Raw genomic sequence first — 27,917 nt, 5'->3', positions numbered from 1 at the left:
AAATGGGGTTGTGTGTTGCCTGCTCTCCCCTTTCCATTTTTCCTGGCACGTATGGTTATAAAGGCTACAGATCACGGATTTAAAGCATCCGTACAGGATGCTTTCAGAGGGACCTTAAAAGGCTTTAAAATTTGATCTGCGTTTTAAAAATAAGCATACACCTCATTTTATACCAGTTTAAGAGAAACACTTTAATGAAATAAACATAATAGGTAGTAATTCATGTTTAATAATGAACATGTACTTGGTGCTTTAAATCGATTTTTTTTTTTAACACTGAAGTAACTTTCAGAGAACAATCCATAACACGTTTACTCAGTGAGATGGCAATGAGGTCTCTAAACATCCTTACTGTACCCAGCCCCTCATCTATCATTTCCCTCCGTCTCGTTGGTGAAAAATCAGTCTCTTAAAGGCATTGTTAGGTGCAGCGCGTGGCCGGATCCTACTCTGGCGCTGTCATCTGGCACAAGACTGACACCTAGGGTCGGTTGTGGCATATTTGTCCTGAGGTTTTCTCTGTTGAACCTTCGGCTTTGGATTTTCTGTGTTTGAGTTTTTGTATTCTTACTCTCTACTCTCCCCACTCCTCGTCTCACTTTTTGTTGGTAGCATGATGTATATACCTTGGCAGGAAGATGTGCGTTGTACCATCGCTCCATTGCAATACCAGAGGACATGATTTTTGCTCCAAAATACTTTTCAAGATGATTTTGGCTCCTTCAAGTTCTGTCACGTTCCCCCCTTCCCTCCATTCCTCGTTCTCTCCCAACTTAGTCTAAGTGACCCCTCAAACAACTTTAAAAGCAATTCTTTCATTCCCGGGGTTTGTCCCCCCCAAAAAAAAATCCTACGCAAGACTGAGACACATGGTGTGACTAAATCTTCAGGGTACCAATCATGACGTGGTGCACCTTGTATGTTGAATGAGATAAATATAGGATATATGTTATAAATGGAAGGTTTTGAAGACATTTGCTTAGAATTTTAGCAAATTAGGAAAGTTATTTTTCAGTTACAATTTTTTTTAAAGTATTTTCTTCATTACTGTTAGTAAGAGTTTCCTTATACCCCGGGATCCTTCTTGTAGCCAGTTGACTTTTCCATTTACCTTAAATTTTTTTAAGGCCCTGATGGGTATATGTCCATACGTATGACTTCCATAGCTTCTGGCGTTGGATCTTCCGTGACTTAATTGAAAATCAAAAAAAGATTTCTATGGTCTTTCATAGTTAGAAACTGCTCTTCTGTTTTCATAAGTGTTATCTTTCTCCTGCAATAGTAAATAACAAGCCATGTTTAAGATTGCACAACCACGAATGCCACACTACCAGCAGCACATAAACTGCAGCGCCATCCTGCATCCTGGGTCCCAAGTCCCCTTCCGGTAATCTTAAAGTTCCACTTACCATTTTCCCTTTATTGGGCGTAAGATGTGGGAACTGAACAATAATCTTCCTGTTCAGATACCATTGTCAGAGCCCTAGCTTAGGTCTTTAAATTTCTAGTTCCAGACCTATCTTCAGGCCATTTACCTTGGCCTCTTGGCTGGAGAAGACGCCCAGCTTCAATAAGAAAATGAGTGTGAACAGGCACTTGCAGTTATGCAGAGTGGCATCTTAGGTAATTAGACCACTTCTTGATGTATTTGTTTGTACATTGAAGGATGAAGGGACTACTTAAGATGATATTCTTTCCTGGGTGAAAACCCATTTTAGGAATTGGATTTTTAAAAACACACCTCATGTCAAACACAATTCCATTTCATTTGCCCTCATGGCTGCTGTTTGAGGGGAAAATATCTTTACTAGTATATAAGTTCTTTATTTTGTATACATTTAAGTCTGAGCAGTTTCAGCAGACATCGTGGAAACTATCTGCTCTGCTAGCTTTAAAATAGCATCTTGTTTGAAACACCTGTTTAAATAGGGCTGTAAAGAAACACTATCAGAACATATTGTAGTTGGTAGAGATGTATTATTCCTGTTATTCCAACCCCAAAGATTGAAGAAATATCCTTATTTTTTATTTATTTTATTTTATTTTTTTTATGGCCGCATATGGAAATTCCCGGACTGGGGGTTGAATTGGAGCCGCATGTGCAGGTGTACACCACAACCACAGCAACGCAGGATCTGAGCCACAGCTGCGACTGACGCTGCAGCTTGTGCCAATGCTGGATCCTTGACCCACTGAGCAAGGCCAGGGATCGAACCTGAAGCCTCACAGACACTACGTCGGGTTCTTAACCCGCTGAGCCACAACGGGAACTTCCCATTTTAAACTTTTAATAGCTGTATCTTCTAATGTGAACAAGTACTTTTTCTATGTAATTTGATCCACAGATGTTTGCAACATCTGTTAATGCTTAGGACTGCATACAAGATACTGTACAAAGTAGCTTTCTATCCACAAAAGCATCCTTGTCTGTATTGAAACATTGCCTGTATCCAATGTGTTTTTGAAAGATTCTGTGTCACTAAGATGCCAGCCTGGGATCTGTTTAATATTGTATGAGATGTCCTTTGTCATGTATTTATCAAAACAAGTTCTATATAAAAATGCGTATTGTGGAGTTCCCTGGTGGCTCAGTGAGTTAAGGATCTGGTGTGGTCACCGCTTGGTTCTGGTTGCAGCTGTGGTGTAGGTTTGATTCCTGGCCCAGAAACTTCTGCATACCTTGGGTGTGGCCAAAAAAAAAAAAAAAAAAAGCATATTGTGAAAGTCCTCTTTCAGACTCTTCTAAAGGAAAACTTGATTATTGACAGCTTGTTGGCAGCTTAGTTTTTTTTAAACATGCTTTATGTATGTATTACATCTTTTTTATACTTACAGGTTGTTGGCATGTTTCCATGTTTCTCTTACTATATAGCTCTTGAGCAATTTCCTGAAAAATACGTCGAACACTCTTTTTCTACAAGTAAGAAAAAAACATCTCTCAGGACTAAAAGCAATGATACTGCACATCCTCTGAGCATTTTCTTTCTTTACTGCCACCAGTCTCAGAAATCACCCACGCTTCCCCCAATACATCTATACCTACAGCTAACCCTTTTGTATTTCGAGTATGTTCAGTAGAATTTATGGTTAAGAACTATCAGTTTACCATGTCTTTCATCACTTGAGATTATCCTTTTTCTCAACAATAGGAAACAGTATCTGTGGTTGAAAGTTACCATAACATTCTGCGTTTCTTCAATTAGTTTGGATTTGAAATAGTTACACCACCACCATTCAAAAGACATTTTACAAACATTGGTCTGTACCTTTTGTGAATCTTCTGTTTCTTTTTTTCTCAGAGTGTTAGATTTTGACTGTCAAGAAGAAAAGGAAAGTCTTCTAAGACATTTTATGCATTTCAGAGCAATTGTGGCAGATATCTCATACCATAAGGAGGGTAAACTGACTTGATATTTAAATGATACGCAGAAAGAGTTAATGATTTTCACGTCATTTCTGAGATGCTTTTATTAATAAAATAGCTCAAACTGCTTTTGATGTAGAATTTATAGTATTCCTGACATAACACATACATACCTCGTCTTATAGCACGTAAACAACCAGATGATAGTCTTCCTCAAAAACTTTAAAGATATTTTAAAGGCAGTTTCTAATCTTTGTTAACCTTTTTCTGTTCTTAAAGACTGTATTTAGGCCCTTCATAGATAACAGTAACCCTCTTTCCTCCAGCAGAAAGAGAGTGTGTATGATGGCTATAAAAAAGGGTCTCTTGGAGTTCCCGTCATGGCTCAGTGGTTAACGAATCTGACTGGGAACCATGAGGTTGCGGGTTCGATCCCTGGCCTCACTCAGTGGGTTAAGGATTCGGCGTTGCCAGGAGCTGTGGTGTAGGTTGCAGACGCGGCTCGGATCCGGCGTTGCTGTGGCTCTGGCGTAGGCGGGTGGCTACGGCTCCGATTCGACCCCTAGCCTGGGAACCTCCACATGCCGTGAGTGCGGCCCTAGAAAAGACAGAAAGACAAAAAAAAAAAAAAAAGAAAGAAAAGAAAAATTAATAAATACGTAAAAATAAAAAAGGGTCTCTTTCTCCCATATTACTGGGTTTTTAAGAGGAAAACCCTGTAAATTGTGTATTCTGGTTGATAATTTCAGTGATGAAAATGTATGCTTTCTTCCACAGATCTCTTCTGCAGGTGGTATTTCCTGCAGATGCAAAGGAAGATGTTAATTAAACTAAGGCCCCCAGTGTGTGAGGAGATGGAAATTATTTCTTTATAATATTCAAGGCCACAGGAATAGCTAATGCAAGAAATCTGACTTACTTTGGTGAGGATGACGAAGATCACGAGGACACCAATAATGTAGATAGAGAGCAGCGACAAGATCGCTGTCAGCAGACTCTGCAGTTCCTTGCTGAGAACCTTCATTGCTTTGTGAATTACAGATACAGAAAGAGCTACTGTCACTCTTGAAACATATTACTTTAAATATATGTATAGGAGTTCCCGTTGTGGCGCAGCGGAGACAAATCCGACTAGGAACCATGAGGTTGCGGGTTCAATCCCTGGCCTTACTCAGTGGGTTGAGGATCTGGCGTTGCCGTGAGCTGTGGTGTAGGTCGCAGACGCGGCTCGGATATGTGGCGCTGCTGTGCCTGTGGCTTAGGCCAGCAGCTATAGCTCCAATAAGACCCCTAGCCTGGGAATCTCCATATGCCGTGCCCTGGGTGCGGCCCTAAAAAGACAAAATAAATACATAAATAATAAACAAATAAATGTATAAAGTATAATTGAAACTATGTTAGAGGTGACCCATGAGCTTATTCCTCTGCTTGGCTGGTCATAAAAAAATTTATTGAGGGTCTTCTGATTCCAAAAACACTCAAGTGTATTAAAGCCATTAGTTCTTTAAATGTATTATGCTAAAAATATTCATTTTTACACCTTAAAATTAAAAACACTTACCTGTCATAATGCCAGGAGTCACTTTTCCTATGAAGTGTTACTTCACGTTAGATAACCTTTAAAATTTATTGCAAGGGTGTTTAAAGTTTCTTTTAGTAGATATGATGTACAGGTGTCACTAAGAGTCTGTTTATGGAGTTAAGAGACTTCCCTGTGTGTGTTTATTTATAACCTTGGGCTGTGTGGTGTGTGTAACGGAACAGTGCCATCTGTAAAAGAACCCGAAAAGGGCAAACACTGAGATCGTTAAGCGCTCACCGCACGCTTAAAAGACCGGCATTGTTACACGGGCCCCTTCTTTCTAATAAAGTTCTAGAAGTAGAATCATTGAGTCCCTTTGCACATTCCAAAAGTCTCCCTTCTTGCAGGAAGTGCCCTGCGCTGTAGGTAGTGATGAGGAAACCTACCAATGTCTTCAAGTCCTGGGTTATTTGAAGCATAAAATCCAATTCGAGGAGTTCCCGTCATGGCGCAGTGGTTAACGAATCCGACTAGGAACCATGAGGTTGCAGGTTCGGTCCCTGGCCTTGCTCAGTGGGTTAAGGATCCGGTGTTGCTGTGAGCTGTGGTGTAGGTCGCAGACGCGGCTCAGATCCTGCGTTGCTGTGGCTCTGGCGTAGGCCGGTGGCTACAGCTCCGATTCGACCCCTAGCCTGGGAACCTCCATATGCTGCGGGAGCGGCCCAAAGAAATAGCAAAAAGACAAAAAAATAAAAAAAAATAAATAAAATCCAATTTGATTTGTAATATCTGAATAACTGGTACTGTTCCATCAGTATTCCATAGGCACTTATCCTGTGAACTCTATCTACTTATTAAATGTTATTGATGTACAGTTTACACTGTTGTGTGAATTTCTGCTGCCCAACAAAGTGATTCAGTTATACAGATGTGTATCTATTCTTTTTCATATTCTTTCCTATTATGATTTGTCACAGGGTATTGAATGTAGGTCCCTGTGCTTTACAGTAGGGCCTTGTTATTTCTGTGTGCTCGGTATACAACATACATTTTTGCCGTGAAACTAACAAATCAGCCATATCTATAAAACTTAAAAAAAAAAAAAGTTTTGGAGTTCCCGCCTTGGTGCAGTGGGTTAAGAATCTTGACTGCAGTGACTCGGCTTGCTGCAGAGGTGCAGGTTTTGACCCCCTGCCCGGCGCAGTGGATGAAAGGATCCAGCCTTGCCACAGCTGGGAACTTCCACGTGCCGTGGATGTGGCCATTTAAAAAAAAAAAGTTTCAAGTGTGAAATTAGGAGCTCTGTAGAAAAGGTAGGAAATTGTCATGTCTCTTCGCGATACTTCCATTTCTATTCCTAAAGGCAAATGCTTCTTCACATAAAATTGCAGGTTTGAGACCTGCATCTCTTTTCAAGGCATTTTTCCTTTTGGCTATTTATTTATTTATTTTGTCTTTTGTCTTTTTAGGGTCGCACCTGCGGCTTATGGAGGTTCCCAGCCTAGGGGTCGAATCAGAGCTACACCTGCCAGCCTATGCCAGAGCCACAGTAACTCGGGATCCGAGCCACGTCTTCGACCTACACCACAGCTCATGGCAACACTGGGTCCTTAACCCACTGAGTAAGGCCAGGGATCGAACCTGCGTCCTCATAGATGCTAGTCAGATTCGTTTCCGCTGAGCCACAATGGGAGCTCCTAAAATTTGTGTTTATTCTCCATGAGTCTTTTTTTTTTTTTTTCTTCTGAGTCCAGTTTATTGATCACTTATGCTTCTCTAGTGTTTTGTTCTAGATGGTGCAGGAGCAGACCCGTGCCTGACTAGGCGGACAGTTAACCATCGCATTTCAGTCCATGTAACATACAGAAGGTGGTCCCCCCGGACTACCGAAGGGTCAGCATGGGAAGAATATAGCACCTGACATAACCCCGACTCTGTGTCTGTGGTGCCTGCATCTCCCAGGGGGGTCAAAGGAGTTCTTTAATTCAAACTGCGTGTTGGCTTGTGTGCAGCTGACCCTCTTCACTGGCTCAGCAGTTAGCAAACGTATCTCATCCTCTCTGCATTTAAGTAATGCAGTGCGTTTAAAGGCCCGAGCAGGACACAGCGCAAGGGACCAAAGCCTTGACTGACCTCTTACCACCAGCACCGTCCCTCCTCCGGTTTGCTTAGCTTTTGGCTCCTTCGAACTGGGAAAGGCTATTCCACAGATGTAGATGGCACTGTCATTGAGGGCCACCCTGTTCACGGTGAGAGAAACTTGGTTTTGTGCCGAAGTCCCAACCCTGAATTTGTCTGTCTCACGTCTGCATCCATCCAAGCACAGGTTCTCGGGCTGGTGAGTGCCATAGCGAAACCACAGGCTCCTGGGTTGCTCCGCAGGGCACCCCACCGTGGAGAAGGAGCACTGGATGGTAACGGCCTTTTGCGTGTGGTCCACTTCCAGGAAAGGTGGTTGAAAGACTGAGACGGTACAGCCACCGGCGGCACCTGTGGGCGGAAGCGGATGAGCCTGTTTAGAGTTTCTCCTCACCTTCCTTTGCCGGTGCTTCTGTTTTATCGACATTTTTGGCTGGAGGAACCCATTGAAAGCCATTGCTTTCTTTTTCTTACCTCACTCCCAGCACAGACGGGACTGTAGAAGTAGACACTGGTGCCAGGACTTTAGAATAGCTATGAGTGGAATATGGCCTTTAAAAATGGGGACTCCCTGTATTGCATCCCTGTAACTTCTGTAAAATCGTACATCAACATTAATTTTTAAAAATTGAGACAGAAAAAAAGGTAGATGCTGATGTTCCTCCCTTTTCCTACCTCCCCGAGTCCCCTGACCTCAGCCTGCTGGTGCACAGTGATGCTTGGGACTTGGGACCGACCCACAGGGGTCCAGGGAATCCGCCTCATCATCAGCGGAGGTGGCAGCAGGTCCAGAGTCAGAAGTCCAGGGTCCGCGTGTACACTCTTGGTGTCCTTACAAGCTCTCCTTTGATCTCCCTGTGCGGATCACTTCGGCTCTCAGAGCCCGTTTCCTCATCTGTACCCCTGGCCTCACAGGAGTGTTGTATTCAGGGCGGTAACAGGTGTCAAGGTGCCTCATGCCAATGTCACGGCCGATGGTTGAGCCCAGGAACAGTCTGGAATTTTTTTTTTTTTCTTTTCACCTTGTGGGCATTGTGATTGCTAGGAATTCATGGCAATTCACAATTGTTCCTTTGTGAGCCCAGTCGTCCCAGTAGGAAACGTTATAAAAGGCAAGATGCACATCTGGGAAAGTGCAGCCCTGGCTTAGCCTCCGGCGTCTTTGGTTACAGAGCAGAGGCCTCCTGAGCGGGCCGTGCTGTGGCCCAGCAAAATGGATTTCTTCCCGGCTCTTGGCCACTGCTTTGTAGTCCGGTAGCTTTCATCGTATTTGACGAGCAGTATCGTGCTCATGGGCACACACCTGAGTTGGATCCCAGCTCTGCTAGTTGCTGGCTCTCCGGTCTGGCTCCTCATTAGCCAAACGGGAAGAGTCTTGTGAGCTTATCCTGAGCTTAGCGGGACATTTAAGCGAGGCTGTCACATAAGGAGTATTTACTTACCTACGTCTTGGTAAGTATTTAATAAAAGGTAGCAATTTCTGCCTCCACCACGACTCCTGTTCCCACAGTATCCTACGCCTGTTTTAGAATCGTGAACGTTTCAGCCAAGATGTGGAGAGGGCCAGGTCCCCCGTCCAGCACTCCTTCCAGCACGTCATGCTGCTTCTGTGTCACAGGTGGGGTCCCTGTCTGGGGGCCTCCTAATCCCAGGCCTGTGAAGCTGGAAAGCTGCTCAGGGGTTTATAAATGGGAGGACCTGCCCTCAATCCTTTCTGGGGCAAGGGAGGCTGTATGGGAGATAGTACTGGTTGAGACCCACTGGGATTTTTGTAGGTTCTTAGTCTGACTCTGCCTGCTTGTACGTTTCCACGTGATCTTCTTTGTCTGACTTGGTCCTTTGCTCCTGCAAACACAGCGGAAGAGTCATTCAGGTGGTCTGAGGCTTAAGTTTCCGCTGGATTTTTCTGATGGGTCTCTAGCCAGAACAGAAGAAATTAAAACTAGACTCCTGTCATTTGCAATGCCAGTCTGTTCTCGCCGTGGTTTCATTTTAGTATTTGTACAATTTGGAGAAGAGCTGGGTGCTTTTGTGACCTGATCAATAGACACCAGATGAGAGGATAGTCACCTGGAGAAGACCAGGCTTTTCACGTCTTCAGGAGCTTAGCTTAGCTGATAAATGCGACCACATGGCTCCCTCGAAGACTCGGCTCCTTGACGGGACCGCCTTCCCCAGCAGTGTCCCCGCCTCAGATCCTCTGTCACAGAGTTTTTAAAGGGGAAGCTGCTGCCTTTCAACACTCTTCTCCGAGAATGTGTGCTCCAGGATAAACGCAATATTTGCAACTTTGGAGTTTTCCTGTCTCTGCTCATTTCTGACTGCTGTGCCTTAGAGCCCAGAGAAGACCCAGAGGCCATCCGTGGTTTTCCTGTGAGAGCACGGGAATGGGGACACCTCCCCCACTCCAGTGAAGCAATGCCCCAGAGCAAAGGGGAAGCTCAGGGGACATGTCACCCCACAGCCGCTCCTGACAATTTCTCTTTAAGAACTCTCATGTTCTGCAGGAATTTTTTTTTTTTTTTCTTCCCCTAAACACAATACCTTCTGAAAAGGTTGTTTATCTCCTTGGTGGAGGGAATAAAAAAAGGTTACTGTTTTTGAAGACCAAGCTAGAAAATATCTAGAAAACAAATGTTTGACGCTTTCTAAAAGAAGCCTTTAAGGGAAATTTGGAACACAAGGCGGTGGTCGGCCAGCGCAGTGCCTTCTCTGCCATCTCCGACTGCACCCCAGGGTTTCAGCTCTTCTTCCTACTTGTTCCTTCACCTCATGTCCTTTTAGGGAAAATTCCAGATATTTTATCTGCACATGGTTCAGAATATATCTGTAAGAGCTAAGGATTCTTCCTTAAAATCATACTGAAATAGTTTATAAATGTATTATCTTCTTACTAGGAAAAAAGACTATTACTGAAAGTAGAAGCAAAAAAAATCACCTGTGTTCCCTTCACCTTTCCACCACTGTGAAGATTTCAATATGTTTCTGTACAGATGAGAAAAAAAATAACTCAAAGGGATTTTTCTCCCTTTCTATACCCTATGATCTAAACTTTGTGAGCAACTTTGAGCTTATTAGATTTATTAGACCTAAGATGAGATTATTAGCACCGTGACGTAGGAAACACTTTCTTTATCAGAGAGAAAAAGCCAGGTACAGGCAGCCATATATTATGGGAAGATTTTTCTTCAAGTAAGGAGCCATTTTTTGTTTTTAAATGACAAGTACTCTAATTTATAGAAATTCAGCTTTTCTGAAACACCAATCTTTAAAAATAATTCTGTAGCGTGTCGAGTGACTTTACCGGTACAGGAACTAAATTAAATTGTTGCTGACAAACGTGACTGTATGAATGTTTCAGCCCTTTGTCTGGAGAGAGATCTGCCTGCTCTAAAAGCAGCATCACAGCAAAGGGGATTTTGAATGTTAACAAGAACCATTTTCTCAGCTCTTATTTTATGACCCATTTCTCTGGAAACAAATTGATCACCTTAGACAATTTTCATAATGCCATACATTTAACAATTCATCCGTAGGGGCTTAAAATAAAAATGAATCTGGCTAACAACAGCAATGGATTTAAATGAAACAGAGGAGAAAGAAAAAGAACCTTACCGACACACAATAGAACCAGACTGATTTCCAGACTGAGAGTGATGATGCCTCCGTTCACAGTGGCCATCTCTGTGGTGTGTGTGTGTGTGTGTGTGTGGGTGTGTGGGTGTGTGTGGGTGTGTGTGTGTGTGTGGGTGGTGGGGGAGTGTTTAAAGAGCCTTGGCTGCTCTGCTGCTTCTTTTTTTAGAAAGGAAGAAGGAGGAGAGAGGAACTCTTATTAAGGAACCATAATCAGGAACTTTTTGAAATTGTGTAACAATTGTTGGTAACCTAGTTTCACCATTTAAAATGGAGATTTTTTTTTTTTAAAGCCTCCAGCACATTTCTGAATGTTCATGGGGTCCCTTTTTCTCAGGTTTTGCAAATCCTCGAAAGTGTTCCATGTGGCGAGTGAGCTTTTGTTTTAAAGGTGGTGCCTATTCCCAGGAAGTAGTCTTCCACCGGTAATTTGTCCTGTCCATTTCCAGGCTAGTTCAGTTGTGGGCTGACTTGAAAAAGGGAATTTATTGCAAGGATTTGGGGGTATCTTGGAGAGTCATTGGGAAGACTGGAGACACGTGTATGGGTCTACAGGCAAGAAAATTGCTCTTAGACATGCCGTAAAACCTATTTGGGGGGTTCCCGCTGTGGCTCAGAGGTAATGAATCTGACCAGTATCCCTGAGGATGCGGGTTTGATCCCTGACCTCGCTCAGTGGGTTAATGATCCAGTGTTGCCGTGAGCTGTGGTGTAGGTCACAGATGTGGTTTGGATCCTGTGTGGCTGTGGCTGTGGCATAGGCTGGCAGCTGTAGCTCCAGTTCGGCCCCTAGCCTGGGGACTTCTATGATGCCTCGGTTGCGGCCCTAAAAAGCAAAAAAACACACCTGATCTGAAGAGCACACTGCTGCTCCCAAGCACTTGATGCTGCAGCATGGACCAAAGCCTGTCAGTACTGCTCAGCGCTGCCCCAGCCTCCTGGTCTAACACCACTGCTCCGCCTCCCTGGAGAACAAACCTCGAGTCCCCACCTGGGGTTGTTAGCTCTTCCTTCCAGGTCTCAGGCGATTGTGTGTGAACTTAGGTCATGTTCCAGTGCCTTAGCTGCAAGAAAGGCGGGGAAAGCTGCTTCCCCAGGCGGTGCCTCCCTCTAGGAAGAGGGGTGCTGGGCCACCGAAAAGCACGCAAAATCTTTCCACTGTAGTGTTTGTACTCTTGGCACCTGTTGATTATATATTTGTCTCATTTACTGAAAGCTATCCTCCTCAGTCTGAATTTAGTAACACTTTTTTTTTTTTTTTGTCTTTAGCCTTTTCTAGGGCCGCTTCCTGCGGCATATGGAGGTTCCCAGGCTAGGGGTCGAATTGGAGCTGTAGCCACCGGCCTATGCCAGAGCCACAGCAACACGGGATCCTAGCCGCGTCTGCGACCTATACCACAGCTCACGGCAACACCAGATCCTTAACCCACTGAGCAAGGCCAGGGATCGAACCCGCAACCTCATGGTTCCTAGTCGGATTCGTTAACCACTGCGCCACGATGGGAACTCCTAGTAACACTTTTAATATTATTGTGTATTGTTTACATCATCAGAGCATCTGTAAGCACCTCCAGATTTATATATAACACAGTGTGTGTCCTAGTATTTCCAAGAAATACTAGGTTGATTCATCCACTATAGTGTGTTAACCCCTCTCTAGTTCTGGAGCTTCACGTTTGTGAAATTGTTCGGAAAAGTTAGAAAGTGGGATTGAGCGCCTTTGAACAACACACTGAATGATCTGTTTTTATAAATTAAAATCCTTTGCTAGCCTGCTTTTATTTTCAGCCTGATAAACCTCTCTAGTTAATTTGTTGCATAATTTAACATGAGTGGCATTTTCTTGGGTTTATCCAAAACCCACTTTGAAATTTTGTTACTCTCTGCTTCAGGTTTGCAGTCTTTATGAGCAGTTTTCCAAACACATTAACCCTTGCTCCCCAGTCAGTCTAAAGGAGGGTGATTCCTGAAACTGTCAGAGAAATTGTGGGCTTTGGATCCAGTTAAACCAGGGTTCGCATTTCTTTTTTTCTCTCTTTTTTTAGGGCCGCACTCGCGGCATATGGAGATTCCCAGGCTAGGGCTCCACTCGGAGCTACAGCTGCCGCCTACATGACAGCAACATCAGATCTGAGCCGAGTCTACGACCTACACCACAGCTCATGGCAACACTGGATCCTTAAGCTACTGAGCGAAGCCAGGGATCAAACCCACAACCTCATGGTTCCTAGTCGGATTCATTTCCTCTGCGCCACGACGGGAACTGCAGGGTTTGTATCTCTGCTTCCCCTTCATTAACCTTTCAGGTGTGGGTTCTTCATTCCTCCTAAGCGTGGACTTCCTCTCTCTGTCCTCCTCCTGCTGGGGTACCTGGGAGATAATCCGTCAAAGCATCCAGTTCTTGGCACACACCAAATCCTTGGGCCGATATTGCTTTTCCGCTCTGTGAGTAACTTGTTTGTTCAAGAATTTAACTTAATGTTTTCCTTTGTTTTAGTAGGTGGCAAGTGGGATAAACCATCCGAAATTTTGGAAATCAAGGGACAGAACTGGGAAGAGCAAGTGAACAGTCTGCCTGAGGTTTTCAGAAAAGCTGGGTTTGTCATCGAAGCGTTCACCAGACTGCCATACCTGTGTGAAGGCGACATGTACAATGACTACTACGTTTTGGACGACGCTGTCTTTGTCCTCAAACCAGTATAAGCGTGTGGTGATCGCAGTCTTCGGGGTCCCCCCCTAAGAACGTATGCTCCAGGAGAGGGTCTGCGTCCTCAATGATGCGAAGGGAGGACCTTTGGGGGCTGCCGTTCCGAGTATCAAGTAGGAATTTCAAAAGCCAAAATACTAATTATCTCTTTGTAGTGCGTAAAAGGAATGTTTTTAAAACACAGCAGCCCAACTCTTTGAGGATTTTTATCACCTCTTGACTCAGTAATGCAGGTCACTCTCCAATGACGGAAGATATTTTTTATACTTAAGTGCAGTAGGGACTCCTTCGCAGTCAAAGCAATAGTCATGACTTCACATGGAACCAATAACTATGGATCGTTTTTAACACAGTGAAGACTGGCAATAAAGCTGTCCAGCCAGTTGCAAGTATTGGTTCTAAGTTATAGCCACTGATGCTCTCTCCTGTTTAGAACTTCTATCATTATCCAAGAAAATGTTTTTAATCATGCTAATAAACTTTTTTGGAGATGACTTTGGCATCATGTTTGCATTACTATCAGGCTCCCCTAGCATCTCTCATTGCTTTGGCTTCAGCGGGTCCCCAAGTCGTGAGCCGTATGTGAAAGATGCAGTTGATTTGAATACGTGGTAAAGGAAGGCTTTCGACGGGGGTTGGGGGATTCATTCGTATTGCGGTGAACCCAGGCAATCGGGCTAATAACCCTCAGAACAGCCTCCTCATTCAGGTGCAGTAGTCAGGGACCACCCTCACTCCCCGGTTCGTGTTGTTCTGGGAAATGCAGAACCCCGGGCTCTGACTTTGTGGTAACTTGCGTCCTACACTCAGCATTTTGTTTTTCCAAGGCCATCTCAGGTGCTCAGAATTGAACCATTCAGTTCTGTCTGCTGACAGAATGCACCCTAACCATGTTTGCATTCAACTTCTTCCCCTACCCTTGTATATACCTCTTTCCCAGGACTCTGCGCTCCTCAGAATCCTTGACTGCGTTTCTAATTTGCCAAGATCCTGGTTTGAGGAAGCCATGGCCGACTCATGCCTTCTAGAACCCACCAGTGCCTCCAACCATATATCCAGAAATCTTGCCGTGGGGAGCTCTATCATTGGCAAGATCAGTAACCTTTGTGGATGTTCCAAGAGCAAAGCACCACACCCAGAATCTACACTCTCAGTCATAACAGAGATGCCAGTGCGAGATTGGGGCTATTAACAGTATGTTATTTGCACAGCTTTCTTTTTTCGGCCAGGTGTTTCATTAAACACGCTCATTTATGTGCTCGGAGAAGTCATCAACTCCACACATTTACTGCAACACCTGGTATAAAAGAGAGTTAAAGTCTTGAGAGGAATGGCTTTATGATTCATTAAGAGCGGCGTTCACACATCCTCACACCAGTATCTTCCACTGTTCTTGTGTAGTCATCCTAAGAGTTGGGTTATGCGATTTATGCAGGAGTATTATCGGCGCTTTGGAATGCTTTTTTCTTCTTCTTCTAGGAATTCAAATAAGTGCAAATACTTAGCAACTTAGATTGTAAGAAATAGAGGAAATGCGTACACTTCATGTAGGTCTCATGCAGTTGCGTTTTGCTTCTTTATAAGCTGTCATCAGGGATGGCTGTTTAGCCCGCCAGGCAAGAGAGCAAGAGTGATGAATATTTAAAGAGGCAGGTTACTCCAAGGTGTTTTCATAACTTTGAAATCGAGAATTGATTTGATAGCCTGTTTAAAAAAACCATACACACCTCGCCTGTTACCTAAAGTCAGAGGAAGCACATACAGTTATGCCTTTAAAAGATAAAAATAGTTTCTCAAAGTCTGAGGTTCTCTGAAAACCAGCTTCTCAAAAGTGCCATTTTTTGGTGAAAATTTAAACCAGCACATCGGCTCATCTTTCCCGCCTGCTCTTGAAAGAAAGTCTTGGTAGTGTGTCACCATTCCACTAGATGGCAGTGTTGCTCAGTGTTAATGGCTTTTCTTTTTTTCTTTTTTTTTTTTTCTTCCCCTAAATGGAATCGTGGGTTCCCCCCCCCCCGCCCCCATCATACAATAAACTGCCTTCTTGTCTGCACCATTCCTTGTGTAAGTGCTTCGTATCAAGTTAGGGTTGTGCTGGAGGAATTACCAAGAGCTCTATTTGTGGTCAAAGCAACCTAACCAGTTGACCTTAAAGGTCACAGAGAAAGGAAATGCAAGCTGCATCTGTGCGTCGAAGCGCATTGCACTTGCACCTGGAAGCCCCTTGAGTGTTTAGACCACTGAGTTCAGGGAAGGGAAAGCAAGAAGACACAATAGCCTTAGTCATTTCTCCCTGGTGCAGCGTAGTGAAGGGAGGCTGTATTTTCTGTCCTTCTCAATGTCACATCAGTTTTTATGTAGTTGACCTTGAACAGAAAAGAAACTGGGCTGGAAAATAAAGTAAAACTTAATTGTTTCAAGTGCTCTGTCTGAGGAAACCTTTGTTTTCACTTAATTCTGAGTCTGGTATGTACATAGACTCATAATGAAGCAAGATACTTTCATCAATTGTGTCCCACTGCTTGGTTACTGATAAAGTGTTTCATGATCCTTTTCTCCAACAGCTATAGCACCTTCGATAAGGGCTTCTGGTGGCTAAAATGACCTACCACGTTTGGGCTGATGCCTTAGGACCCCTCAAATATGCTTATATCCGATGTATCCATGATGCAGCTAGAAGCAGGTACACTGGGCCAGCTGTGCTGCCCGGGAGTCTGCTGAGCATGACACTGGGCTCCTAACTGACTTGAACCAACCAGGATGCTTGAGAAGTCACAACTCATCAAAGATGTAAAAATCTCTTGGGATAGACCATGATGGAAGATAATGTAAGATTATTAATGGAAGATATATATACACGTATGATTGGGTCACTTTGCTGTACAGCAGAAATTGACACCATTGTAAATCAACCAAACTCTAATAAAATGTTTAAAAAACACATTAAAAAAAAGATATAAAATCATGAATTGGTAGGAGGAGGTTCACACTGTCCATGCTAAGGTCTAAGTGAAAGAATGCACCCCGAGTCATTAAGGAAAGAAAGAATTGCAACATAAAATTCAACAGCCTACCCTTTAGCAATTAGCGGATGACGAGGTAATAGCTAGGCACAGTGAACAGTATGATAAAACAGTTTCACATTTACCGTAGCTATCGGTATAGATGTCTGTGTTTTGCTGCTTACTTTGTCAAGTCTGATATATTTGTGGTGTCTTTGTCTTACGTAGGAGTTGATTTTTTTTGTTGTCACTTAAAAAAATTGATTTTAAAACAAACTTTTATTTTGGGATACTGTTGGATTTGGAGAAACCTTGCAAAGATCAGGCAGAGAGTTCCTGCACACCCTTTACCTCCCAGTGTGATCTTACATAGCTATGGCACTGTTTGTCTAAACTAAGAAATTAACATTGGTACATTACTGTTACGTCAATTACAGATTACTGCCATTTTGCGTGTTTTTCCATTAATGACTTTTCTTCTATTCTAGGAGCCAGTTCAGCGATCATATCCCATTTAGTTGCTCACTTTTATTTATTTATTTACTAGTTACTAATTTTTTCTCTTTTTAGGGCCGAACCTGCAGCATATGGATGTTCCCAGGCCAGGGGTCGAATCAGAGTTGCAGCTACAGGCCTGCGCCACAGCCACGACCATGCTGGATCCTATGCTGAAACCTATGCTGCAGCTTCCGGCAACACTGAATCCTTATCCCACAGGGCAAGGCCAGGGATCAAACTGGTGTTCTCACAGGCACTAGTAGGGTTCTTAACCCACTAAGCCACAACAGGAACTCCCTAGTTGCTTACTTTTAAGATTGTTAGTGTTTGGTGACACAGTACCATTGTTTATCTTCCAAGTTTTTAAATTATAAAATCACATGAAATTTATCATGTTAACCATTTTTAGGAGTTCAGTTCAGTGGCTTTTAGTATATTCATATCATGCAATGATCACTACCATCCATTTTTACTCTTTTCATTTTGCAAAATTCCCCATTCCCTCTTCCCCCAGCCCCTGGCAATCACCATTCTACTTTCTCTGAATTTGGCTCTTCTAGGTACCTCATTTAAGTAGAATCATACAATAGTTGTCTTTCGGGGACTGGCTTGCTTCACTCAGCCTATTGATCTCAAGGTTTATCCATGTCGTACCATGTGTCAGAATTTCTTTCCTTTTCAAGGTTGAGTAATATTCCATGGTGTGTATCTTGCTTATCCATTATCAATGGACACCTGGGTTCCTTCCACCTTTTTGTTATTGAGAATAATGCTGCTATGAACATGGGTGTACAGATAGCTGTTTGAGTTGTTGTTTTCACTTTTTTCGGGTGTATACCCAGAAGTGGAATTGCTGGATTATATGGTAGTTCTATATTTAAGTTTTTGAGTAATTGCAATCTTGTTTTTCACAGTGGCTGCACCATTTTACGTTCCCACCAAAGTGCACAAGGGTTCTAATTTCTCCACATCCTGGCTGACACTTATTATTTCGTATTGAAAGTAGCCATCAGTGGATGTGAGGTGGTGTTTAGTGTGAAGTGGTATCAGTGGATGTGAGGTGGTACTTAGTGGTTTTGATTTGCATTTCCCTGATGATTTGTGTTTAGAATACAACTTGCATGGCATTGGGTTTCATCCACTAGTAATTTGTACTTTGTTGCGTGCTATCTATATTGATATCAATGAATTGGAATGAGTGTTCACTGACTGCAAAGTATTTCTTTTTAGCTATAAAATTTTATACTTTGGGAGCCTTAGGAGAATATCATTACATAACTAGAACTTAAGATTTCCCTCTGGATTTCAGAGTCAATATGCTGTATTCACATGAATTAAATACTAGTGTATTTTTGATACAAGACCATTTAAAAATTACTTAAAATAAGTGTAAAATGAAACAGAACATCCCCTTCCCCCACTGCCAAATAAATGACCATGTGAAATAGAATGTCTTATACACCTGCTCTTCTTAAGTTCTGGAAAATAATTAAGAACAGATAGAATGCCCAGATGCTGTTTTCTCATATCCTGTTCAGGAGCCAACACAGACTCTTGGTTTTAAATGCCTTTGAACCCTGAACACTTTTAAAATGGGAGAACTGAGGCGTTTGGAATACACTGGCAGTCCTTTTTATAGTCAGCCGAACAAAACAACGGTTTTTCCTGCACTTGATTTTGCCACTTTGTTTTTATTCTTTATTCTTTATAAGGGGGCAGTGACTGATCATAAAGCCCTATACTGGTTTTTGCATTATAAGTAGCATGTTTATTATAGAAAAAAGTAGAAAATACAGACAGCTGTAAAGACGAAAATGCAAAGACAGAGTTCTTTTCATGGCTCATGAACCCGGCAAGTATCCATGAGGATGTGGGATTGATCCCTGGCCTCGCTCTGTGTTAAGGATCTGGTGTTGCCGTGAGCTGTGGTGTAGGCTGGCAGCTGCAGCTCCGATTCAACCCCTAGCCTGGGAATTTCTGTGTGCTTCAGGTGTGGTCCTGAAAAAAAAAAGAAAGAAAAAGAAAATGCAAATAGACTTTACCTTCACTATAACCCTGAAAGCACCACTGTTAACATTTCGGAATATGCCCTTTCAGAGTTTTTTCTTTGCATGTATGTACCCAGACATACACATGTACAAATTTTTAACATTCAAAAATTTGAAAATAAAAGATACTTTTATTCTTCCAAGAAGAATCATGTGAAATGCATAGATACCTATTTTCTCTTTCTTTCTTTCTTTCTTTCTTTCTTTCTTTCTTTCTTTCTTTCTTTCTTTCTTTCTTTCTTTCTTTCTTTCTTTCCTTCCTTCCTTCCTTCCTTCCTTCCTTCCTTCTTTCTTTCTTTCGTCTTTTCAGGGCCGCCTCCACGGCATATGGAGGTTCCGAGGCTAAGGGTCGATTTGGAACTGTAGCCGCTGGCCTACGCCACAGCCACAGCAACATGGGATCCGAGCCTTGTCTGTGACCTGCGCACAGCTCAAGGCAACGCCAGATCCTTAACCCACTGATCAAGGCCAGGGATCGAACCTGTGTCCTCATGGATGCTAGTCAGATTCGTTTCCTCTGAGCCACGACGGGAACTCCGACAACTATTTTCTAAATCAAAAATTGGCAAAGGGTGGAAGACATTTCCCATTATTTAGTGCTTGAGAGTAAGCTCCTTTTTTAAAGGATTAAACCAAGAGCCTGGGGATAAAAGGATGTTTTTTTGAGGATGCTGCTAACTATTATAACTGCTAATAAATAACATAAATATGATATTAATAACCATCCGATAAGCAACAGTACAGTTGGCCATTTCTGAAGAGAATGACTAATTTTGCCACTGACAAAATAATGTCAGCATTAGACATTTCAGTTATTAAAAGTTTTTCTGGTATTGATGTATTTCATTAAATATAAAGGATTGCAAGTATAGCTCTAGAATTCACAATGATATTTTCATTAGGAAAGACATAAAGCAGTTATGTATACTCCCACCATACAAACCTAACACTTCAATGTATTTCTGTTTTAATACAAGTATATATACATATATTACTTCATATGTGGCTCTTTTGGGTATCAAATTATTTCCTTGTGTTTCTACTATTATACAGTCTTTGTTAAGGCCCATTTAAATAGCTGTATATAACCCACAAAGTTGGAGTATAGTTGATGTAACCATTTTTTAATGGGGAACACCAGCTGGGTCTTTGCCTACCCTCCCCCCTCTTTTTTATTTTTATTTTTTTTGGTATTTATAGGTAATGCTGCTGAAGTAAATTTTTTTTTCTCTCTATTTTAGGGTCCACACCTGTGGCATATGGAGGTTCCCAGGCTAGGGGTCGAATCAGAGCCTTAGCTGCCAGCCTACACCACAGCTACAGCAACGTGGGATCCAAGCTGCATCTGCAACCTGCACCACGGCAACGCCAGATCCTGAACCCACTGAGCAAGGCCAGGGATCAAACCTGCAACCTCCTGGTTCCTAGTCGGATTTGTTTCTGCTGTGCCACCATGGGAACTCCTGAAGTAAATATTTTGTTGCACAAACATTTACTTCTGAGGATTTATTTTTTCTTTTATGTAAATTTGGTCACATTTACTGACTGAAGGGTCTGAATATCTTTACACTTCTTATTATTTTTTTATTTTTGTCTTATCCAGGGCCGCACCTACAGCATATGGAGGTTCCCAGGCTAGGGTTCCAACCGGATCTGTAGCCGCCGGCCTACACCACAGCCACAGCCACGCTGAATCCCAGCCGAGTCTGGGACCTACATCACAGCTCACGGCAACGCTGGATCCTTAACCCACTGAGCGACGGATTTGTTAACCACTGAGCCATGACAGGAACTCCGCTTTTTATTATTTTAAAAGACAAACATGTTTTATTATGGAAAATTCCAAGCACATGAAAAAGAAGAAAATAAATAATAATGACCCCTGCTCAGGCTGCAGCTAGTATCAATACATGACCAGTCTTGTTTCACCCAGATTCCTGCCACTCCTTGGTCCCCATTATTTCCAAACAAACCCCAGCCATCATATTTCAGGTTTGTAAATACATATCTGCCAAAGATAAGGACTCTTAAAAAAGAGCCACACTGCAATTACACACCTAAAACAAAGCAACCCCTAACCGCTCAGCATCCAGCGGCCACATTGCTCCAGCTGTCCTATCATTTTTTAAATGGTTTGAATTCAGATCCAAATCAAGTCCCTACATGGCAATTGGTGGATGTGTTTGGAAAGCCCTTCAGGCTTTTTCTTTGCTGCAGTCTCGGAGAGCGGCGACGGAGAGCGCGTTTGTTTGTCCGCATCTTGCATTCTTGGGGAGTGTGACCAGCGCTGCGCTAGGGCTGGCGTTTCCACTCCGGCCGCCGCAGGGAGGTGGGCGCGGTTCCCACCAACAGCCCGCTGGACGCAGAGCAGCCGAGCCGGGAGCGGCAGGTGAGGCTCGGGCTGCGGGGGAGGGTTCCGCGGGGCCGGGCGCCAGGATCGCGGGGCGGGGGGGACAGACGCAGCTCAGGGCGCTGGGGTCGCGCGGAGGCCACAGGGTCTTCCCGCGGAGCTTCCTCAAGGAAGGGGCACAGGGGTGCGTGAGGCAGCAGGTGACAGAGAGAGAAAGGCGAGGGGACAAAGGATAAATACAGCGACTTTAAGGGCTCGTGGGCCTGGGGCACCCATGGGAGGGGAAGGGAGGAAATTTCCAAGAAAGGGATCCCATCCCACTTAACCATAGTAATAAGAACAGCAATGATAACAACTTCATAGTTATAACAGCGGTAACAACAGTAGCATCGTAATATAATAGCTGCTATTCATTGAGTGTATGTGTCAGTGTTAGGCTCCTTTTTAACATTATTTTACATATAAGGAAAGTTCTTTGCTTTTTTTTACATGGTTTATCTCATAGCTGTTCTGAGCAAGAAATGAGAATATCCAGGTAGACTCTGCATTGAATGGATACACTGATGAACTTTAAAAATGTTTACACAGTAGGAGTTCCTGTTGTGGCTCAGAGGGTCTGGAGGCATCCACGAGGATGTGGGTTCAATCCCTGGCCTCGCTCAGTGGGTTAAGGATCCGGCATTGCTGCAAGCTGCCCGCGGATGGGGCTTGGACCCTGCGTTACTGTGGCTGTGGCACAGGCTGGCCCCTAGCTGGGAAACTTCATATGTCACGGGTGTGGCCCTTAAAAAGGGGGAAAAACAAATGTTTACAGAGTTTTTGTGAAGGAGGTACTATTCCCATCTCCATGGTACGGAGGAGGGAATGCAAGCCCAGAGAGGTCAAGGAATTTGCTCAAGAGCACACAGCTAGTAATGGGTGGTTGAAAACTGGGGTGTCTATCCCCGAGGGAGCACCGGCCAGCTGGAGTTCCAGGTTCAGTCCTGGAGAGGAGAGGTAGTAGGTGTGTGGAGTCTTTAACTTGGGGGGTGGGATACGGTCTTGCCACCTACAGGCTGTGTGACCTTAGGCTCATCAATTGACTTTTAGGTCCCGTTCCTTCATCTGTGAGATAGAAATGATGGTGATATTTGCCTCAGAGATCCTGCAGTGACTAAGCGAGGCGATGTGTGTAGAGTGTGCTTTGTTCTCATTCAATGGTTGCTACGACTATGATTGCTAGGGAGTCAGGCAGCCATGTGTTGAGTCCCTTCTCTGTCATCTGCTTGCTCTGTGATGGCTGAGTGGCCACTGAACTCACCTGTGAGACTAAGCAAACCTTCAGGGCTTGTGGAGTGAGTAGATGATTCGGCAGATGGAAGATGCTCGGTGAGACCAGCGTCTCCCTGGCCGTCCTTTTATCACAGAATTGCAAGGCTTCCCTTTGGCTTTTCTGAGACTGAAATGACTGTCTCGAGTCTCACCATCAAGGGCAGAGGTGGGGCCGGCCCTCGGGCCTCCACGCCTCTAGTCCAGGAAGCACCCCCCCTTCCCTTGACTCCTCCAACCCTGGTGAGCAGGGCCATTCCAACACCACGGTTTGAAATCCAGTCCAGGAGTTCCCGTTGTGGTTCAGCGGTTAAGGAACCCGTCTAGGAACCATGAGGATGTGGGTTCGATCCCTGGCCTCGCTCAGTGGGTTAAGGATCCAGGGTTGCCGTGAGCTGTGATGTGGGCTGCAGACGCAGCTTGGATCCTGTGTGGCTGTGGCTGTGGCTGTGGTGCAGGCCAGCAGCTACAGCTCCAATCCAGCCCCTAGCCTGGGAGCCTCCATATGTTGCAGGTATGGCCCTAAGAAGAAAAAAGAAAAAAAAAAAAAAGAAGAAGAAAAGAAAAAAAGAAATCCAATCCAAATCCAGTTCAGATATGCTACAAACCAGACAAGTTACCCCCACTTCACATCATAGCAATGAAAATGGTCTTGTGGTCTGGTTGGTTGGTTTGTGTTTGATTGAAAATTTCCAACTTACTCTCTGTAGACCCGTAAGTGTGTATGCGTGACACAGACCTTAAATGGCGCCGTTTTGCAGACAGTGAAACTCCGTGTAATTGTGACGTGTGTCCGGGCTGGGCTGACCCAGCCTTGGGGGACCCTCCCAGCATCTTTGCAAGTTTTGTAGAAGACGAAATGGCTCTCCCCTCTCAGGCGACCAAGGCATCCTGGTTTGCCTACACCTTTCTGGGTTATGAAACCGAGCTGCTCCGTCGCAGGAAACCAGACAACTGGTCTCTGTCTTCAGCCAACAGCTCAAAGTTTTTCAGGAAGCCATGTTCATTTCAGGCGTGTGGTCATTGTCGGTGTTTTCATTTTGCGTTCCTTCAAAGCAGTCCTTGCCTGCCTGGTTTTTGCCCATCTGCAGGGAGAGGAGGGGCTTTTGGGAGGAAGGGGGGGCCCGGCGCGTGGAGAAAGCTATCCACCCTCAAATCAACATCCTTTTAAACCTGTTTACCAAGCTACTGAAAGAGAGTGACCTGAAGGGCTTTTCATTAAAACCAAATCCCATCCTGGCGATGGGTCTGGGGTTTCATTGGAATGACGGTGGGATGTGCAGCAGAAAGCAGGCATCTGTTTCAGTAATTGTAAACCCCTTGTAGAGTTAATAGGGAGCTTGTTGCAATAAGCACAAGAAGCCGCATTGTCTGGGACACTGGAGAATTGTGAATGAGGCTCATACTCCGGGGCAGCGGACCAAATGGAAGGGAGGAAAAAAAGCCAAAGGTTTCCCAATGCCCTAAAGCCCATGAGAGTTACGGTGAGAGTTGAACTCACCAGCCTGCGGGGTGGGAGGGATGGGCCAGCTCAACACCTGTTAGAATGCTCTGCTTTTGGTGTCTGGAGGTTTCAGACGTTTGTATGTCTTTGCCCTGGGCAGTAAAATGAGTGTGACCGTTTCCCAAGCTGGTTGTGAGACTCCCCTTGGGGAATAAAGAATCCACTTGGTATAACCAGTAAGACAATGGGAAATCTGAAGGAGAAGATACTGGGGTGCCTATAAAGTAATCTCAAGAAACCATGGCAGGCACGATGGCGTTCCCTTCAAGTTCCTAAGAGGGTGGCATCCTGTGACTGGGTGGAAGCCTGCCTGGGAGTCAAGTGCACCAAGGTTCCGTGCCCAGTCTTCATCTGACTTGACCCAGGAGCAGCTCTTGGGTGGTCTCCCCTCTCTGCTCTTGGCCTTCAGGACCCCATCCTTTCTTGTTTTCCGACCAGCCCTCTGGCCACTCCTTTCAGCCTCCTTATCTCTCTACCTTTTTTATGAAAAACACACAGTCTCTTTTGTTTTTCCTTTCCTTTTTTTTTTTTTTTTTTTTTTTAATTTTTACAGCTGCACCTGCGGCATATGGAGGTCCCCAGGCTGGGGGTCAAATTGGAGCGGCACTTGCCAGCCTACGCCACAGCTACAGCAACACCAGATCCGAGCTGCCTCTGCAATCTGCACGGCAGCTTGTGACAATGCTGGATCCTTAACGCACTGAGCGAGGCCAGGGATGGAACCCGCATCCACACAGACACTGTGTTGGGTTCTTAACCTACTGAGCCACAATGGGAACACCAGGACGTAGCTCTGAAAAGTAGGCTTGGCAAACTTTTTCAGTAAAGGAACAGAGAGTAAATATTTTCGGCTTTGTGGGTCACACAGCCTGTGTCGCAACTTCCCGGCTCTGTCGTTGTAGGGTGAAAGCAGCCACAGTCGATGCTTAAATGAACGGAATGGCTGTTGTCCAATAAAACTATGTTTATGGACACCAGCATTTCAATTTCATGCATGAAGTTTTCATGTGTCTGGAAGTATTGTTGTTTGATTTTTTGAAACTGTTTAGAAATGTGAAAACCTCGTGAGCCATGCAAAATCAGGCAGACATTTGAATTTGGCCTGTGGGTTGTAGTTTATTAACCCCTTATAGGTGGTCATTGACAGGACGTGGCTGCTAGGTGAGCCTCGAGCTGGACTTGAGAATCAGAGTCTCCTCACCCCTCCCCTGTCCTTGGAATGTGTGTTCTACCTGTTCCCAGAGTGGGAGCTGTTTTCAAGGACGCAGACTTGAGAGAGTAAAGTGTGGTTAAGACATTTGGATTGAATATAATAAGATCGAACCCTAGTAAGGGCTCTACACAAACTTTTGAGATTCTGGCAGGTGGGTGTGGAGATCTGCTCATCTTGTGGCTGCTCAAGACAAGCCTTGTGGGAGTTCTCGTTGCGCCGCAGCAGAAACAAATCTGACTGATATCCATGAGGACGCAGGTTCGATCCCTGGCCTCGCTCAGTGGGTTAAGGATCTGTTGTTGCTGTGAGTGGCGGTGTAAGTCATAGACATGGCTCAGATCTGGCATTGCTATGGCTGTGGCGGAGGCCGGCAGCTGAAGCTTGGATTCGACCCCCAGCCTGGGAACCTCCATATGCCACCAATGCAGCCCAAAAAAGCAGGAAAAAAAAAAAAAAAGCCTGTAAGTAAGGCCCCTTGCTTTTTACACCTGCCACCTACCAATCTGGAGTGGTCTGCCTCTTCTGTCTCTCTTTACCCTCCCTGTTTGGGAGCCAATTGGTGAACCAACGTCCCTCCTTCTTTATTTGGTTGCGCCTGTGGTGTGTGGCAGTTCCTGGGCCAGAGGTGGCACCAGAGCCGCAGCAGTGATAACTCTAAATCCTTAACCGCTAGGCTGCCGGGGAACTCCCCAACATCTTTCCTTTAAAAGATAAATACTCCTTTAAAAATATAAAATATAATCACATTTCTGTTATCGAATTTACAAATATTAACAGTAATTCTTTAAAATCTTCAGATGTCCAGTAAGGGTTCAGATTTCCCGAGTTGTCCCATAATTTTTTTTTTCTTGCACAAACCAGGGCCAGGATAGGAACCATAATTTTTTTTTTTGTCTTTTTGCTATTTCTTGGGCCACTCCCGTGGCATATGGAGATTCCCGGGGCTAGGGATCTAATCAGAGCTGTAGCCACCGGCCTACACCAACGCCGGATCATCAACCCACTGAGCAAGGGCAGGGACCGAACCCGCAACCTCATGGTTCCTAGTTGGATTCGTTAACCACTGCACCACAATGGGAACTCCGGAACCATAATTTTTTTAAAGATTTTTATTTTTCCTATTATAGTTGACTTACAGTGTTCTCTCAATTTCTGCTATACAGCAAAGTCATGTATATATATATATATATATATATATATATATATATATATATATTCTTTTTCTCACATTATCCTTCATCATGCGCCATCACAAGTGACTATAGTTCCCTGTGCTGTATAGCAGAAGCTCATTGCTTATCCATTCCAAATACAATAGTTTATATCTATTAACCCCAAGGTCCCAGTCCATTCCACTTTCTCCCCACCCCCTCGGCAATCACAAGTCTGTTCCCCAAGTCCAAGTTTCTTTACTGTGGAAAGGTTCATTTGTGCCATATATTGGGTTCCAGGTGTAAGTGATATCATATGATATTTGTCTTTCTCCTTCTGACTTACTTCACTTAGGATGAGTCTCTAGTTGCATCCCTGTTGCTGCAAATGGCATTATTTTTCCTTTTTTTATGGCTGAGTAGTATTCCATTGTGTATATTTACCACATCTTCTTAATCCATTCGTTTGTCCATGGACATTTAGCTTGTTTCCATGTCTTGGCTATTGTGAATAGTGCTGCAACGAACATACATGTGCATGTATCTTTTTCAGTGAAAGTTTTGTCCAGATATATGCCTAAGAGTGGGATTGCTGGGTCATTTGGTAGTTTTACATTTTAGTTTTCTGAGGGACCTCCACACTGTTTTCCATAGTGGTTGTACCAACTTACATTCCCACCAACAGTGTAGGAGGGTTCCCTTTTTTCCACACCCTCTCCAGCTTTTGTTATTTGTTGACGTGTTAATGACGGCCATTCTGACAGGTGTGAAGTGATACCTGAGAGTAGTTTTGATTTATATTTCTCTAATAATTTATGACATTGAGCATTTTTTCATGTTGGCCGTCTGTATATCTTTGGAGAAATGTCTCTTCAGATCTTTTGCCCATTTTTCAGTTGGGTTGTTGGTTTTTTGCTGTTGAGTTGTGTAAGTTGTTTATATATTTTGCAGGTTAAGCCCTTGTCAGTTGCATCATTTGAAACTTTGTCCCATTCTGTAGGTTGTCATTTTGGTTTTTTTTTTTTATGGTTTCCTTTGCTGTGCAAAAGTTTGTCAGTTTGATTAGTCCCATTGGTTTATTTTTGCTTTTATTTCTGTTGCTTTGGGAGACTGACCTGAGAAAACATTTGTAGGGTTGATGTCAGAGAATGTTTTGCCTGTGTTTCTCTTCTAGGAGTTTGATGGTGTCTTATCTTACATTTAAGTCTTTAAGCCATTTTGAGTTTATTCTTGTGCATGGTGTGAGGGTGTGTTCTAGTTTTATTGATTTGCATGCAGCTGTTCAGGTTTCCCAGCACCACTTGCTGAAGAGACTTTTTCCCATTTTATATTCTTGCCTCCTTTGTTGAAGATTAATTGACCAAAGGTGTCTGGGTTTATTTCCGGGTTCTCCATTCTGTTCCATTGGTCTGTAGGTCTGTTTTGGTACCAGTACCACACTGTTTTGATGACTGTGGCTTTGTAATATTGTCTAAAGT

At 43.9% G+C, this 27,917-nt stretch overlaps 2 protein-coding genes across 5 annotated transcripts in view; one reads left to right on the top strand and one right to left on the bottom strand.

Annotated features, from left to right (window-relative positions):
• METTL9 (methyltransferase like 9) overlaps nucleotides 1-13,859 on the top strand; it is a 52,332-nt gene extending 38,473 nt beyond the window's left edge. For 3 of the 4 annotated variants that reach the window (XM_047780328.1, XM_047780327.1, XM_047780325.1), the window contains exon 5: nucleotides 13,156-13,859. In XM_047780328.1, coding sequence (XP_047636284.1) covers nucleotides 13,156-13,361 — 206 coding nt within the window. In that variant the 3' untranslated portion in view covers nucleotides 13,362-13,859. The remainder of the gene's footprint in view (nucleotides 1-13,155) is intronic. The other variant, XM_047780326.1, reaches the window with a different exon arrangement.
• Nucleotides 207-10,775, bottom strand: IGSF6 (immunoglobulin superfamily member 6). The gene is made up of 6 exons (XM_047780329.1): nucleotides 10,641-10,775; nucleotides 7,020-7,376; nucleotides 4,284-4,390; nucleotides 3,267-3,314; nucleotides 2,834-2,914; nucleotides 207-1,273 (listed from the first exon to the last, which is right to left on the bottom strand). The coding sequence occupies exons 1-6, from the start codon at nucleotides 10,705-10,707 to the stop codon at nucleotides 1,217-1,219; spliced, it is 717 nt and encodes a 238-aa protein (XP_047636285.1). The 5' UTR covers nucleotides 10,708-10,775; the 3' UTR covers nucleotides 207-1,216.
• Nucleotides 13,860-27,917: the final 14,058 nt, after the last annotated feature.

Source organism: Phacochoerus africanus, chromosome 5 (genome assembly GCF_016906955.1).
Source record: "Phacochoerus africanus isolate WHEZ1 chromosome 5, ROS_Pafr_v1, whole genome shotgun sequence".
NCBI lineage: Eukaryota > Metazoa > Chordata > Mammalia > Artiodactyla > Suidae > Phacochoerus > Phacochoerus africanus.
This window is presented reverse-complemented; position numbering and strand designations above follow the sequence as displayed.

What these genes read in the sequence shown, in the direction of transcription:
- IGSF6 (XM_047780329.1), bottom strand. Translation starts at nt 10,707, where the DNA reads ATGGCCACTGTGAACGGAGGCATCATCACTCTCAGTCTGGAAATCAGT. An exon ending in GACGGTGCTGGTGGTAAGAG is followed by an intron (nt 4,391 to 7,019) that starts GTCAGTCAAGGC and finishes TAATTCACAAAG; the next exon opens with CAATGAAGGTTCTCAGCAAG. An exon ending in TGGAAACATGCCAACAACCT is followed by an intron (nt 1,274 to 2,833) that starts GTAAGTATAAAA and finishes TTACTATTGCAG; the next exon opens with GAGAAAGATAACACTTATGA.